Source organism: Anabrus simplex, chromosome 6 (assembly GCF_040414725.1).
Source record: "Anabrus simplex isolate iqAnaSimp1 chromosome 6, ASM4041472v1, whole genome shotgun sequence".
NCBI lineage: Eukaryota > Metazoa > Arthropoda > Insecta > Orthoptera > Tettigoniidae > Anabrus > Anabrus simplex.
The window spans coordinates 5,337,690-5,353,795 of record NC_090270.1 but is presented as its reverse complement, the minus strand read 5'-3'; the positions used below and the strand labels follow the sequence as shown (position 1 = coordinate 5,353,795).

The 16,106-nt window shown below is 42.9% G+C and overlaps 1 protein-coding gene across 1 annotated transcript in view; it reads left to right on the top strand.

The window, feature by feature from the left end:
* The first annotated feature begins 369 nt into the window (after window positions 1–369).
* The window catches only part of Gyc32E (Guanylyl cyclase at 32E), a 533,171-nt gene continuing 517,434 nt past the window's right edge, over window positions 370–16,106 (top strand). Inside the window, exon 1 of the mRNA XM_067149664.2 lies at window positions 370–477. Within this exon, the coding sequence (XP_067005765.2) occupies window positions 370–477 (108 nt within the window). The remainder of the gene's footprint in view (window positions 478–16,106) is intronic.

Sequence of the window (16,106 nt, the reverse complement as noted above, 5' to 3'; positions counted from 1 at the left end):
ACCATGGCTAGAGCCGCTCCTCTCGTTGTGCTGCTGTCACTGATCGAAGTATCGCCGGCGTTTATCGAGATGAGCTCGTCCTGTCCCGACCCCAAGAACTCGTCGTCGCTCGAGACCCCGGACTACGCCTTTCTGTACGAGTACTTGACCCGCAGTGCGGCGCACAACTTCAAGGATTCGGTCACGGTCGGTTTCTTGGGGGCCTATGGTCACACGCCGGTAGATCTGGGCGCCCTGCCCCTCGCCGTGGACGCCGTCAACTTGGACCCTCATCTGCTGCCCGGCAGGAAGCTGCAGTACTTGGCGGCGGACATCGGCACCAACCACAAGCGTATGACCACCTCCCTCGAAGCGCTGGCCATCAGAGTGATGACGGAGATGAGGGAGAACGGAACTGTGGCCTTCATTGGACCAGACGACACGTGCACGTCAGAGGCGCTGGTAGCAGCCGCCTGGAACCTGCCCATGATCTCCTACGTGAGTACCACACACTTTGTTCTCCTGGAACCTGCTCATGATCTTATTGTTACCACAATCTCACAGGTGCTCCCACAGAAACTCTCTATGATCTACGTAAGTACTCGCTATTGCTACCGCAATCTCACAGGTGCTCCCTCAGAAACTCTCTATGATCTACGTAACTACTCGCTATTGCTACCACAATCTCGCAGGTGCTCCCACAGAAACTCTCTATGATCTACGTAAGTACTCGCTATTGCTACCACAATCTCACAGGTGCTCCCACAGAAACTCTCTATGATCTACGTAACTACTCGCTATTGTTACCACAATCTCACAGGTGCTCCCACAGAAACTCTCTATGATGTACGTAACTACTCGCTATTGTTACCACAATCTCACAGGTGCTCCCACAGAAACTCTCTATGATCTACGTAACTACTCGCTATTGCTACCACAATCTCACAGGTGCTCCCACAGAAACTCTCTATGATCTACGTAACTACTCGCTATTGCTACCACAATCTCACAGGTGCTCCCACAGAAACTCTCTATGATCTACGTAACTACTCGCTATTGCTACCACAATCTCACAGGTGCTCCCACAGAAACTCTCTATGATCTACGTAACTACTCCTTATTCTTTCCGCAATCTCATAAGTGCTCCCACAGAAACAGTCTCTGGTCTACGTAAGTACTCTTGTTGAGTTAAAGAACTTCCCGCGTTCTCGGAGCTGCTCTTTATAGTCCTGCATTACCGATTATGATGACCACAGATAAACACGAAATAGTCTGACACCCGGCTATTTCGGCAAACAACAAATGCTTTTTGTGAAGCAGAATTCTATCCTACAACTAGAATGAAAAGTCCGGCTTAGTCTGGTTATGATCTGTCTGTGTCTCCTTAGGTAGGCCTACTTCTTCTGCCGTAGAATCGTACCACCACCGCCAACAACAGTATGTTTTAATTCGTATTATGAGTAAGAAATTAATTTTGATTCAATTATTACACACTAGTCCGTGGTGTAGGGGTAGCTTGCCTGCCTCTCGTCCGGAGGCCCCAGGTTCGATTCGCGGCCAGGTCAGGGATTTTTCTCTGGACCTGAAGGCTGGTTCGAGGTCCACTCAGCCTACGTGGTCGGAATTGAGGAGCTATCTGACGGTGAGATGGCGGCCCCGGTCTCGAAAGCCAAGAATAACGGCCCAGAGGGTGCGTCGTACTCTCCACATCGCCCCTCCTAATCTGCAGACCTTCGGGCTTCATCTACCGATAATTTATCGGAAAAAATGCCGAAGTGTTTGTAATTGTTGTTCAGGTTATTTAAAAGTGGTCCCAGTTTAGTGACTTTATCTGTTTGGCCTAGTTCATTACTGTCCTTGAAATGTAGGTACCTTTTCACTGCTGCTCATTGTTTTCCTACTCCCACTCCCTTGAGATCAGTACATGTTGACCTAGGTAGCTTGGAAGAAGGAGAATTCCGGAAACTTGTATCATACTTGTGAGCAGAATATCTGTTGAATTCCTCATCAGCTCATTATCAAAACTCCTTCACAGCCTTGATGTGTTTCTTGAGAATGAACCTTCTTCAGTCCCTCGGGAATCTGCTCTATTTCTTGATCGGGCGTGTCCGTTTCCTTCCATTCTAGGAACTGGTTTCTTCGTTTGGCGATCGAAATTCTTGTTGCTTCTGCCTTTGTCACTTGTCTGTACCAGTCTGCCTTATTTCTTGTGGTAACTTTCTCCTTTGTTGAACGCCTATGCAGGCTTACATTCGTTCTTTGGATCGTGGTGGTGGTGGTGGTGGTGGTGATTATTGTTTTAAGATCAAGAACAACTGGGCAACCATCCTCTATTAACGGTAATCAGGGGGAAATGGAAAGGGTTCGACACTTCGAAAAAAAGAAGGTATCAGACACGAAGGGCGTGAAAATGAAAGACTATCTAGGCTCCGTAAATCTAATAGCGTCGGGGTCGGAAAAGAACAAGAGTTGACCAAGAGAGGTCGGACAGCATAGATGAAAGTAAGGAGCCTGGCACAAGTAGGTGGGAGCAATGCCAGGACTCAGCTAAGGGACCCGACAGGCATGGGATACCCACTTCTAAGAATGAGGGCCCGCACTGGCAGTGCAGGTTCACGTACAGGGAAGAACATCCTTGGCAAACTGTTCAGTGGTAACCTATTCATTTCTGCACTATTCTTCTTCTTTTCCTACAGCTTTTCCGACACCTGTGGGGTCGCGGGTGAGAACTGCCTAGCATGTGTAGATTTTACGGCCGGATGCCCTTCCTGACGCGAACTCTATATGGAGGGATGTAATTATTATTGAGTATTGCTGTGGTGGTTGGTAGTGTAGTGTGTTGTCTGAATGTGATGAGGAGAGTGTTGGGACGGAGTCATACACCCAGTCCCCGAGCCAGAAGAAGAATTAATCAGATTCACTTCTGCACTATAACCAGGATATAAATCTGAAGGAAGGCGTCAGCTTCCACTTCTCCCACATTACCATCATCAATGTTTTCATCAACACCAGGCAGTACGTGAACTCCGCCCTCGGAATAATTTTCCAGCAAAACACGTAATTCGTCGGCAGTGCAGGCTTTATCGTTTCTGGGTTGTAGAGCTCAGTGTACACGACGAGTGATAACTCAATAACCTGTGCGGTACATATTGGCGCTATTATTGTAAGCATTCACCAAGCATTCTGTGGCAGCATTCAGCCAACTTCCAAAGCACTGCGACGTTCGTTTTCGATCATTCTTCTGTGCTGAAAAAGAATAATATGTTAGCACTCTATTCTAACGTGAATTTATTTCAAAAGTCAAAATACAACACTTCCCTAAGGCTTGAGATAATTATTGCATCCATGCTGGAATGTCCACTTTGTATTACTGAGTGCTCTTTAAAGGGAAAAATCCACAGGCAAGCAACTCAGTGTTGAAAACATCCTGGAGATATGAGCTACGAGGTTTAGGTCAATAAAGTATGAGAATAGCCTATATCCTTTATTTATTCCTAAAAATTACAATCCTTTTCTTAATCATCGTTATCCGGTCGATTAGATTAGCAGTTTGCCTTGTCTGCCACTACGAGCGCTAATGGGAGTTTCACTTAAGCCCTTATAGCCTAACTACATTCGGCGTGGACATTTTTCAAAAAAGCCTCAGGGTATTTAACGAAGCAACACGTTTCAGGAATAATTATGTAAATAAGTTAATTTCGCTGGGATTTGAATAAAAAAGAAACGAGGCTGTTTCGTTTAGGCCGGAAGTGGTTTTAGAATCCCGGACTCACAGTTTTAAACGTATGCAGACCCTTTAGCTCTTCAACGTTCAGCACAATTGAGGAAATGGCTTAATTTTACGTTTTGCGTAACCTCGTTTGCTAAGAAATTCCTCAACCTCGTCAATATATCTTCGTTTTCAACATTAGGCGAGAGAAATGAGTTTCCACGGTCAAAGGCAGCAGAATGTTTCTCATAACACGGATCTTCAAAATGTGTGTCAAGCGACCATTTTGTTGGACGTATATCATAATGGTGCAGTTTTCCTTTCAATTTACCTCCCATGCGGGTGGAGCTGTACTCGCTCTCCAGTCTTCTAAGTTCAGAAAAATATATGTAATTCTGTGTAGTGAAGACATTTACATACATGTGTAACCTACTTTTCATCATCTTTCATGTTATTCAGTCGCAACAAGGTTAATAGAGAACAGTAAGGTTAGTCATTCCACGTTACGGGCTGCCATTGGCTGTCGCTGTGACGTCACCATGGAACATCGCTGGTAGCCGCTGACGGCAGATTGAATTTTCATATTTTAACAATATACCGAAGCGATATTTTATAATTTTTGAACGTCATCCAATGTATTCTATAGAAACATACATTCTGTACAAGATAAAGTATGTGTAACATCGTAGCGCTACAAAATAAGAGGTACTCAGAAGTGCGCGATAAGTTAGGTTTAAATCAACAGATTTATATTAACTGATATTCACTCTTACCTCAGTGAAGATGATGTTGAGTAAATGCATGGAATCTGCACCTCACTGTGACTGACAAATGGGGTTTGTTTTATATCACAAACACTGTTAATTTGTTCAACACGTCACGGTGACAACTTTCAGGACACATTGCGAAATGTAATAACTTCAAGTCTTGGAACACTAGCATCAAATAAATGGTTGGTCTTTCTTTCCGTTTACATAAGTCAAGAAGAGTATCACAGTCTAGTATATTCACTACCTACTCGATTTTCATCAAAAGGGCTACAGTTCGAATCGTATTTGATGAAATTAAGACAGGGTATGAAATACGTTCTTTTCCGAGTTCTGTGCAAAAGGTAAAGTTCCCGTGGCTTTGCACATGAAGTTTAAAATAACAAATACAACGGTAACGAACATTTCTTGACCTTGAAAACATTTATTTTGTTGATAAATGCCACATTCTCGCTTTTCGCTTACGGGCAGCCTCTATTTTTTTGGATTTCTGTTTTGCAGCCAACCAACGCAAACGGAGTAAGGTTCGGATCTTAGCATATGTTTTCAAGACTTGTGGATGGACGTCAGGAAAACGGCTTTTCAGCTTCACAAACATATTGTTCACAACTTCTGGTTCCCTGTTCAAATCTGTTCGTCCGTGAACTTCAGCAAATATCATTTCGAATTTAGTGATCATTTCCATGAAATCATCGGAAGGGACGAGCAAACCTCCCCGAGACAGCACGTGTATCCACCCCAGACTTGGGTCATCAGGCGGTGTCAACAACTCTCCTGTAGGCGTGCCCAGGGAGCTGTCAAATTTTCGGCAGCGATATGCGATGAACCCCGCAACGTATTTGAATCCCTCCACACTACAGTCAGTATCTTCCTGTAAGGATAGATCATCACTATCAACAGCTGGCAATTCAATGTCATTAATATCCTTGTCACCCTCAGTCATCGCCAGAGCTTCAGTCATATCCGGGAGGATGTTGCCAAACATAGCCGACATAACAAATTCTCCTCCTTCGGCAGGAGCTACAGGTGCCACATTGGAAAGAGGAATATCGCTGGAATTGGCTCCTAACAACAACAGTCTGATCCTATTTTTGACATCAGGTGGAGATGGATGATCGTAAAAATGTCCAAGACCTCTTAGGCGCGAAAAGAAATTTTCCAGGCAATCTTGATTCAAACGTGCTGTGAGAATGTATTTAACGCCGAAAGATTCCATGTATTTGAAAAGGCCAAGCAGGGAACGGATACTTTTCAAAAATCCTTTTTGAAAGGGAAGCATATGTTTCGCAGAGCCAACACGCATGTTCTCACAACATTCATAAAATTCTGTGAGGCATTTCTCCTGTTCATAGCGATGAATGCCAAACCCACATGCAAGTGGCTTGTCACTCTCAGGTATTCTAGAATACGGAACATGCATGATCCGGGGTTTTAATTAAAAATATGCTAATCTGATTCAAAATTGCATGCAGAATTCAAAAATGTGATCAGAATGTACAAATAATAACTCCAAACATGATAAAAATCTACGAAAATGTCACGTCACGCTAGTACGCGATCTCATTGGCCTGACGTCATCGTACAGGTTGACTGAATTAGCAGACGAAATAACACATAGTGTGCTGTGAGAAGCAGGATACACTTCGCGTATTTCTACTTTACGTTAGTGTCTAGTATGGTTAAATTCGAGGTCTATACATTGGATAATAATCTGAGTGGTATATTTTAGACTTAAAATGAATCCTGCGCAGACAGTGAGGCAGAAAACTTATAAATGGTGTAGAGTTCCGATGTGCAATAGCACATCGCATACCATACCAAACAAATTGTTTATAAACTTTCCGAAGACGCTAAAACTAGGGAGAAATGGATTTTGGCGAGCTGGAGAAATGCTGGTGATACACTGACTGACAGAGCAAATGCAACACCAAGAAGGAGTGGTCAGAACTTTATGCCAATTGCAGGGTAGACTGACGTCAATGAGGTATGCTCATGATGTGAAATGCGCCGCTGTGCTGCGCACGTAGCGAACGATAAATGGGACATGGCGTTGGCGAATGGCCCACTTCGTACCGTGATTTCTCAGCCGACAGTCATTGTAGAACGTGTTGTCGTGTGCCACAGGACACGTGTATAGCTAAGAATGCCAGGCCGCCGTCAACGGAGGCATTTCCAGCAGACAGACGACTTTACGAGGGGTATGGTGGTCGGGCTGAGAAGGGCAGGTTGGTCGCTTCGTCAAATCGCAGCCGATACCCATAGGGATGTGTCCACGGTGCAGCGCCTGTGGCGAAGATGGTTGGCGCAGGGACATGTGGCACGTGCGAGGGGTCCAGGCGCAGCCCGAGTGACGTCAGCACGCGAGGATCGGCGCATCCGCCGCCAAGCGGTGGCAGCCCCGCACGCCACGTCAACCGCCATTCTTCAGCATTTGCAAGACACCCTGGCTGTTCCAATATCGACCAGAACAATTTCCCGTCGATTGGTTGAATGAGGCCCGCACTACCGGCGTCCGCTCAGAAGATTACCATTGACTCCACAGCATAGACGTGCACGCCTGGCATGGTGCCGGGCTAGAGCGACTTGGATGAGGGAATGGCGGTACGTCGTGTTCTCCGATGAGTCACGCTTCTGTTCTGTCAGTGATAGTCACCGCAGACGAGTGTGGCGTCGGCCTGGAGAAAGGTCAAATCCGGCAGTAACTGTGGAGCGCCCTACCGCTAGACAACGCGGCATCATGGTTTGGGGCGCTATTGCGTATGATTCCACGTCACCTCTAGTGCGTATTCAAGGCACGTTAAATGCCCACCGCTACGTGCAGCATGTGCTGCGGCCGGTGGCACTCCTGTACCTTCAGGGGCTGCCCAATGCTCTGTTTCAGCAGGATAATGCCCGCCCACACACTGCTCGCATCTCCCAACAGGCTCTATGAGGTGTACAGATGCTTCCGTGGCCAGCGTACTCTCCGGATCTCTCACCAATCGAACACGTGTGGGATCTCATTGGACGCCGTTTGCAAACTCTGCCCCAGCCTCGTACGGACGACCAACTGTGGCAAATGGTTGACAGAGAATGGAGAACCATCCCTCAGGACACCATCCGCACTCTTATTGACTCTGCACCTCGACGTGTTTCTGCGTGCATCGCCGCTCGCGGTGGTCCTACATCCTACTGAGTCGATGCCGTGCGCATTGTGTAACCTGCATATCGGTTTGAAATAAACATCAATTATTCGTCCGTGCCGTCTCTGTTTTTTCCCCAACTTTCATCCCTTTCGAACCACTCCTGCTTGGTGTTGCATTTGCTCTGTCAGTCAGTGTATATCGGAAAAGTCTACAGTTTATTTTTTTGAAGATTTTAACGTAAGATGAATTTGTTTGAATTTTGAAATCACTTTTCCATGTCAGCTATTCTAGTGGTAAAACTTTAAATTTTAATGTATGATGCTTTATTTAAATGCTTCAATTACATCTTGGAATATGAAAGTAATAAACAGTGCATTAAATAATGCTAATTATTAAAGTATTCTCCAAACCTAACCTATGTTTTGGGTGATCCATGTCAAGATAATAAATCAAAGGGGTTATGAACCATTTTGACAGCTCTAATTCTACCAATATATCTTGGCATGGGACAGTTATGTATGTCTTTATTGAAGAGCTTAATTGGTAAAGACATTTAGGCTATATCTAAATACTCTATAATGTAACAAAGAATAGGCGTGTACATCATGAAAGGAAACAACGTGAATTTAACAAATGTATAACTCTACACAAAACCAATGCTTGTCTGTTGGGGTCTTATAAGTTAACAATGCTCAATTATAATAATTATCATAATATTAATGAAATAAATAACATAATTGCACACAGGTGAAAATAGTGATGTAGGTGTTTAAAATATTATCCAACTTAGCCTAAGTTTTAGGTTATACAAGCCAAGTCAATAAACCGAAGGGTAAAAATACCACGCGAGTTGGCCGTGCGGTTAGGAGCGCGCAGCTGTGAGCTCGCATCCGGGAGATAGTGGGTTTTGAACCCCACTACCGGCAGCCCTGAAGATAGTTTTCCGTGGTTTCCCATTTTCACACCAGGCAAATGCTGAGGCTGTACCTAAGGCCACGGCCGCTTTGTTCCCATTCCTAGGCCTTTCCTGTCCCATCGTCGCCATAAGACCTATATGTGACAGTGTGACGTAAAGCAAACAGCAAAAAAAAAAAAAAAAAAAAAAAGTAAAAGTCACAGCACCCAAAGACATTTCTGTATTGAGCGACTAAAATGTCACCAGGACACTTTTCTTTCCTGATATGCTCAGCTTGTTAAAAGCCAAATGTAATTAATGTTATTGGTTTTACGCCCCGCTAACTACTTCTACGATTTTCGGAGACGCCGATGTGCAGGAATTTAGTCCTGCAGGAGTTATTTTACGCGCCAGTAAATCTACCGACACGAGGCTGACGTATTTGAGCACCTTCAACTACCACCAGACTGAACCAGGATCGAACCTGCCAAGTTGGGGTCAGAAGGCCAGCACGTCAACAGTCTGAACCACTCAGCCCGACTTGTGAAAACTAGATGAAGTCATATTTATCTTTATCATGTTTAACTTTTTCCCTCCACAAAGATATTTAATTCTCTTTCATGGGCCCCGGAAGTGGGTAGGCCAGTTGTCCCAACCATAAATATATATTTTTTTGGGAATGATAGATTATAGCCCTATAGTATTATGATCTTTCTTTCTTTCTTTCTTTCTTTCCTTCTTTCTTTCCTTCTTTCTTTCTTTCTTAATCAGTTTATCCTTCAGGGTTGGTTTTCTCTCGGACTCAGCGAGGGATTTCACCTCTACCACTTCAAGGGCAGTGTCCTGGAACGTGAGACTTTGAGTATGGTGATGAAACTGGTGAGGAGGGCCATTACAGTACCTCGTCCAGGCGGCCTCACCTCTTATGCTCAACAGGGGCCTTGTTGGAGGATGGGAGGATCGGAAGGGATAGACAAGGAAGAGGGAAGGAAACGGCCGTGGCCTTAGGTGCCTGGAGGAGAAGTAGGAAAATACGAAAAACCACTTCGAGGATGGCTGAGGTGGGATTGGAAACCCTTCTACTCAGTTGACCTCCCGAGGCTGAGTAGACCCCGTTCCAACCCTCGTACTATTTGTTTTCAACTTTCATGGCAGAGCCGGGAATCGAAACCGGGCCTCCGGGAGTGGCACACATTAACCACTACACCATAGAAGCGGACTAGTACTATAATGCTACCTATATGTTTATGTTAGTGCTGAAATCCGATTTCTTACTTTACTAATGCTGAAAGCCCAAAAATGTAATGTTATTCTTTAATAGGGGAATCAGTCTAGAAGGAAATGTTGAAAGTGATGTGATATCTATCCAGGTTAGTTGTTATCCTAATACTATGGGTTACAGTACATTGCACGTATATCAAAGACGCCACTTACAAACTTGCTTGTTATCCGCGAATTTCTGCGGCCACAAAAGTCACTATTTTTCAAAAATGATGACATTTACACATGATAGATTGTCTGATTGTGCTGTTTTGAACCTTTCTTCTGTCATTTTGAAGTTATTCGCGATCATGAATAATAAACAATCGGCTTTTAGCAACGGCTGATAGAGCTCCATGCGGTACTGGATCGTGACGTCACAGCGCGCCGCTTACGTCAGAGGCCGTTTCATTCGCCTTGGGGAAAGGCACTATTAAATATTTTTTTAATGGTAGAAAACAAGGCAACATACCACAATGTAATACGTTTACGTACTATTTCATTGGTGTACTTTTCAAAAGAAATATTTTTGAAATTATGCATGTTCCCAATTCAAAATGTCTAGTGTCTCATCAGCAAGCTGTACGAACGCACTAACATGTACCGGATAGCCCGTGCTGTTGTGTTAGGAAACAACTCAGCTGCTCGCTCCCAGCCTGCCACATTAATATGATGCCGAGAAAGCTTAGGACACATTCACCACTATCCAGAACCAATAATTTTTCAATCACATTTTTCGTTGCTGGTTTTTTGCAAGGTAGTACAATACCTTTGTCCAAGAAGTGATTTCTCATTAACTTAAATAAATGAGGTACGTCAGCAAACACCCACACATTTCTGCTCGCATTGTGAGGATTAGAAAAATGAGTGTTTAGGTATGTTACCTCAAGTTCTTTCCACACAGATGCATTCTTGGCTCCCATGTCTGCTACAGTAGCTACAACACTGTACGAGATGCACTCTAAGGCCAATATTATTCTTTTCAGAAGTGTAGCTGTCATTTGTACGTCAAAATCAAAGTAGACAGGTTGTTTCCAAGATGAAAACAACCCTCGTACCATAACAACGAGAACATTGCTATGTGGGCCTACTATTCTGTCTTCTTCTTGGTCATAACAAATTCTGCTATCGATGTTCATTCCATCGAATGATACAACGCAGATTCGTTCTTTGTCGCTGAGTCTTTCAGCTTGCATTTTCATCAGAAGTAGAACGTCTTGCAATATGCCTGGCCGACAGCGAAAGGAGCGGTTTATCCATGTTCTTAGCGTTGAAACTGCAGGCAGTGGGTATCCCATTTTTTTTCGCAAGTAAATGTAGCATTTCTACGAAACAGCACGTAGAGTAATCGCTTTACAAATGTCCTCCTTATTCCACTGAGCTCGTTTAGATCCATTTAACAGACGTCTTATTTGGCTGGGTGGAAATATTTTCCTCAATATTCGTTTAACTTCGTCAGACACTAAAGCACTCATGTTCTTCTTTAGTTTGTAAACATTTCTTTGTGAAAGTGACAACTTATTCGCAATTTCATATTCACATCAGACAACCGAGCGTTTCTTGCTTCAAGAGCTGCAATAGTTTTTAGTAAGTTGTCCTTTTCTGAAGTGGCAGTAGGATTATCTTGTGTATCAGTACATTTGTCAGCTGTTCTCTTAATGGGTGATAGTTGTTTCAAAGTCTCAAGAGCTCGTTTCTGCACTAGTCTTTTGTAGTACCGCTCTTTCCTCTCTTCTGCAGTAGGCGAGATCATGCAGGCACTAACTACAGGCATGTTATCATTCCTATTCACTAAAACAGCATTCGTGTTAATGCATGGCAACATAAGTGAGGGAACAGCCCCGGGTTTGAGCACCCACTTCCGAGGCAAATTTAACAATTCAGACCTCAAGTCTCTTATGTAGTCTGACTGCTGAAAATGAAGAGAGCATATTCGAGCATTTTTAATATTTACCGAGTCTTTTCTGCAGCACTTCGATACCCAAACCTTTTGTAGTTTAATATCACGCGGGAAAGCATGCAAAACTATTTCACTTTCTTTGGTGTTTCGGTTGTGGGATTTACAGTTTACTACAGCGCAACCCGGCATTGTTTGTCACAATTTTAGAGCACTGAGATGAATAGAACCGTCACTACCGTATCACGACCGCCTGTTAAGCGATGTCTCTGTGAATACACTTTACGGCTTCAATTCAGAATTATCTCATACCTTGTACCGCGTAAGTTACAGTAGAACAGCACAAACGAAAAAAGAAACTAGGTCCTCTGACACTCTTTTGAACAGCCACGAAGTGTAAACGTAAACAAATACATCCGATACCTGTGATAACTGAAGGATTTGCCGCGGTCTACCCTGGTCCCGCGTGGCTAGCTGTTCCACTGTGACGTCATGCGCTAAACGAGGAAAATGCAACACCTTCTGCGCACGGCTGAGTGCACCCCCCTGAGTCGCAGCCGTCACCAATCGACAGACCCTAATCGTTCATACATGGCGGATCGAGTAATCGGGCACGTCAAGGTCCGTCTAGGGAGGTCTGGTCACGCTACCACAATCCTTTGCGGTGGCGGCCATATTGGGTCTCAAATATCGTTATGTGGGCGTGCCCGATGTAATGATGTGAGTTATTACTTGTATTTTGAAGGAAAACGGGATACTGCACCGCACCAAATTGTCAAAATAAGACGACTGACGGGATTAAGAGTGTTTCGCTTCCCGAGCGATAAGCAAAGGGGAGCTCAGTGGGTACAAAACTGTAGGCATGACAAATGGCAACCAACAGATAATTGCTTCTTGTGCGAGGTTAGTGAAGTTATACATTCGTATTATTCCTGAATAATAGTATGTTTATATGAACGATGTTTTATATTTATAGGTCTTATTATGTATTTTCTACTAGCATCATTTTGAAGAATCGCAATTTGAACTAAAGAGGGCAGATGGACGGAAACTACTCAAGTGGAATTTCATCCCAACAATTTTCAACGTCCCTGACGTCTTTGACATATAACAGGAAAACTCCCAAAGAAAGAGAATTATCTTTCAAAACAAGCAAGAAAAGTAACAGGAACTGTGTAATAGTAGTATTGATGTTTATGAAAATTTCCTTTTCATGTGTCCGGCTCCATGGCTAAATGGTTAGTTTGCTGGCCTTTGGTCACAGGGGTCTCAGGCTCGATTCCCCGCAGGTTCAGGAATTTTAACCATAATTGGTCAATTTCGCTCGCACGGGGGCTGGGTGTATGTGTCGTCTTCATCTTCATTTCATCCTCATTACGACGCGCAGATTGCCTACGGGAGTCAGATCAAAAGACCTGCACCTGGTGAGCCGAACTTGTCCTCAGACGCTCCTGGCACTAAAAGCCAAACGCCATTTCATTCCATTCCTTTTCATGTAAACTACAGACAGTATCATTCTAACCCTACATGCAACGTAGAAATGTTTCACAGATATTTGAAATGCTTGTTCCTGTTCATTTACCAATTATAATCACAAACAACAGGCCTATCACTTCAAACCAACAATTTATGTCCAGCTGGCCATCATTACAACAATTTTATTGATAATAGCAGTCTTATACTGTAGTGTAGTTATTATTTACAGCTAAATTTCATTCATCTTAAATGCTCTGTAGAGTACATTATATGGCTGGACAAATACTTAAAGATCACAACACTTGCTTCACTTGTACTAACCAATTACTGTAATTTAATGTACCGTAGCCTAACATAATATCCTAACGTAATCCCTAAAATAGCCTAACCTAGTTTAACTTAATAGTGACTGAATTTCTATTTCTTATGGAATCATGTCTACCAATGGCTTTAATTTTCTTAATGCCTTTGCTGGCGGGACCTAGTGTTTACAGTGCACTATGTCTTCTGGTATGGGCTAGAGCAATCTTGTTACTTTCATTGATCTGTCTCAGCTTTATCCTTGGCTTTGACAAAATGAAAGTGACTGAGGTATGAGTGATGCTAGTAATGCCATTCGTTCTGCAGCCAGTCCCTGCTATGAATGGTGTGAAAATATTGCTCATAGGGTAGGTTGTTGCATGCATTTCAGTAGGCTTGGCAGACTGATATGTAATAGCAACTTCTGGCATGGTGAGGAAAGCAACGGGAAACTACCTCACTCCTCATTTCCCTAGTACGCCTCTTCAGTGATGCCTAGGCCATCTATGACAGCTGATGGCGGAACTGTTGAGGATCCAACCAGCCTTCGGGCTGAGGACTAAACATACATACATACAACATACACAACCATTATTATTATTATTATTATTATTATTATTATTATTATTATTATGTCCGGCTCCATGGCTAAATGGTTAGCGTACTGGCCTTTGGTCACTGGGGTCCCGGGTTCGATTCCCGCCAGGGTCGGGAATTTTAACCATCATTGGTTAATTTCGCTGGCACAGGGGCTGGGTGTATGTGTCGTCTTCACCATCATTTCATCCTCATCACGACGCGCAGGTCGCCTACGGGAGTCAAATCAAAAAACCCTGCAGCTGGCGAGCCGAACATGTCCTCGGACACTCCCGGCACTAAAAGACATATGCCATTTCATATTATTATTATTATTATTATTATTATTATTATTATTATTATTATTATTATTATTATTATTATTATATACATGAATATTAGGACTCAGCTAAGAGCCCCGTGGTCGTCAACCCACGCTCCCTAGTTAGGAGCGCCTGAAGCCCCTTTCAGTCACCTCTTATGACAGGCAGTGATACCGTGGGTGTTGTTCTATTGCCCCCACCCGCGGGGAAATCTATTTTGGGTTGTGACTATGAGGCCCTTAGCTGGGTCTTGACATTGCTTTCACTATTCTAGCCCATCTGATCTCCCCTGGTCAACACTTGTTCTTTTCCGACCGCGACGGCATTAGTGCATTTGAGGCCTAGGTAGTTTTTTCATTTCCACACACTTTGTGACCTTCATCTTTCTTTTGCCGATACCTTCATTTTCGAAGTGTTGGTCCCCTTCCATTTGTTTTCTTCTCATTATTTTTTATATAGGATGGTTGTCCAGTCGTACTTCCTCTTAAAACAATAATCACCACCACCACTTTGTACTATACAGCTGCATGGGTTATCAATAAACTAGTTAAGAGTAGCCAAGAAGCATATGTGCAGAATATTTTTGCCTTAGAACCAAAAGAAATACCGCATGAATGGATAACAACAGTTACCATACATAATTTAATGCACTCAAGTCAAGAGGCATTCAGTGTTTGTCAACATACTGAAACATACAACATAGAAACGCAATATCGGAAATGACTTTCTTAATAAAGAAAACGCTGAAGGTAATTTATTACAACCGTCGTTTAGTACTTTAAATACAGTACTTCAAGTTCAGTATTTTATGTACCGGTAATCATAATATGACACGGGTACTGTACAGATTTCTATGCTTCTGTCAATAAGATTACGTATTTGACAGATGATATTAATAAGAAACACAGTAAAAGGAACTAAAAGAGAAGAACATGAGTTTTTCTGTTGATTCTTGTTTCTCAAAAGAGAAAAAAGAAAAATGAATTTCACGCTCTGTTAATTATCTTCCTATTTAAATAGCAGTGAATGTATATATCATTTAAGTGTTATACAGTTATATATACATGACCAGTAGATGCCCAATTAAATTCTTTATGAAAAATAGTTGGTATTTTGTTTTTATTTCAATGTACGGTACCGAAATCCTCTAAATTCGAATACACTTGCCTTTGGTTACGCTCGCTTAAAGACCCAATATGGCGGCTCCATAAGTAGCATTCGTGACTTGACCTCCCTAGACAGACCTTGGGTCACGTTGGAAACCTGGGTTTGTTGTTTTCGCGTACAGTCGGTGGAATTTCATGAAATTCAAGACAATTTGTAGAATATAAGTGTACGAGTTTATTTATATGACTTAGCATCTGTAATTATATGTAGTAATGTGAGAATGCCTTGGTTTTGATCGTGTTGTGAACCAGGTTTATGGCAGTATCTCTCATACAACTCTTCTTAAGTTTCCTAAGAAGTAAAACTTCAAGATAGAAGTGGATTAGAAATATACATAGTGAGTATTTTGAAATCCATGACAAAGCAGCAGTGTGCATACATAATTTTGAGAATAAGTCTGAGGTTGCAGAAAAAAACTTTCTAATCCCAAATGGTGAGCCTATTTGTATTCCTCAAAAAAAAAAAAAAAAAAAATATATATTAATTTAGATAAATAATTGTGAGTTATTTAGGATGTGTGTCCTCCCAGGATGGTAGGCTAGTAATGGAGATTGAACCAAGCTAAAACAGAGAGCAGTTGCGATTAACATATTCTACAAGAAGGAAGTCAACTCCCGGACGAAACTATCTTT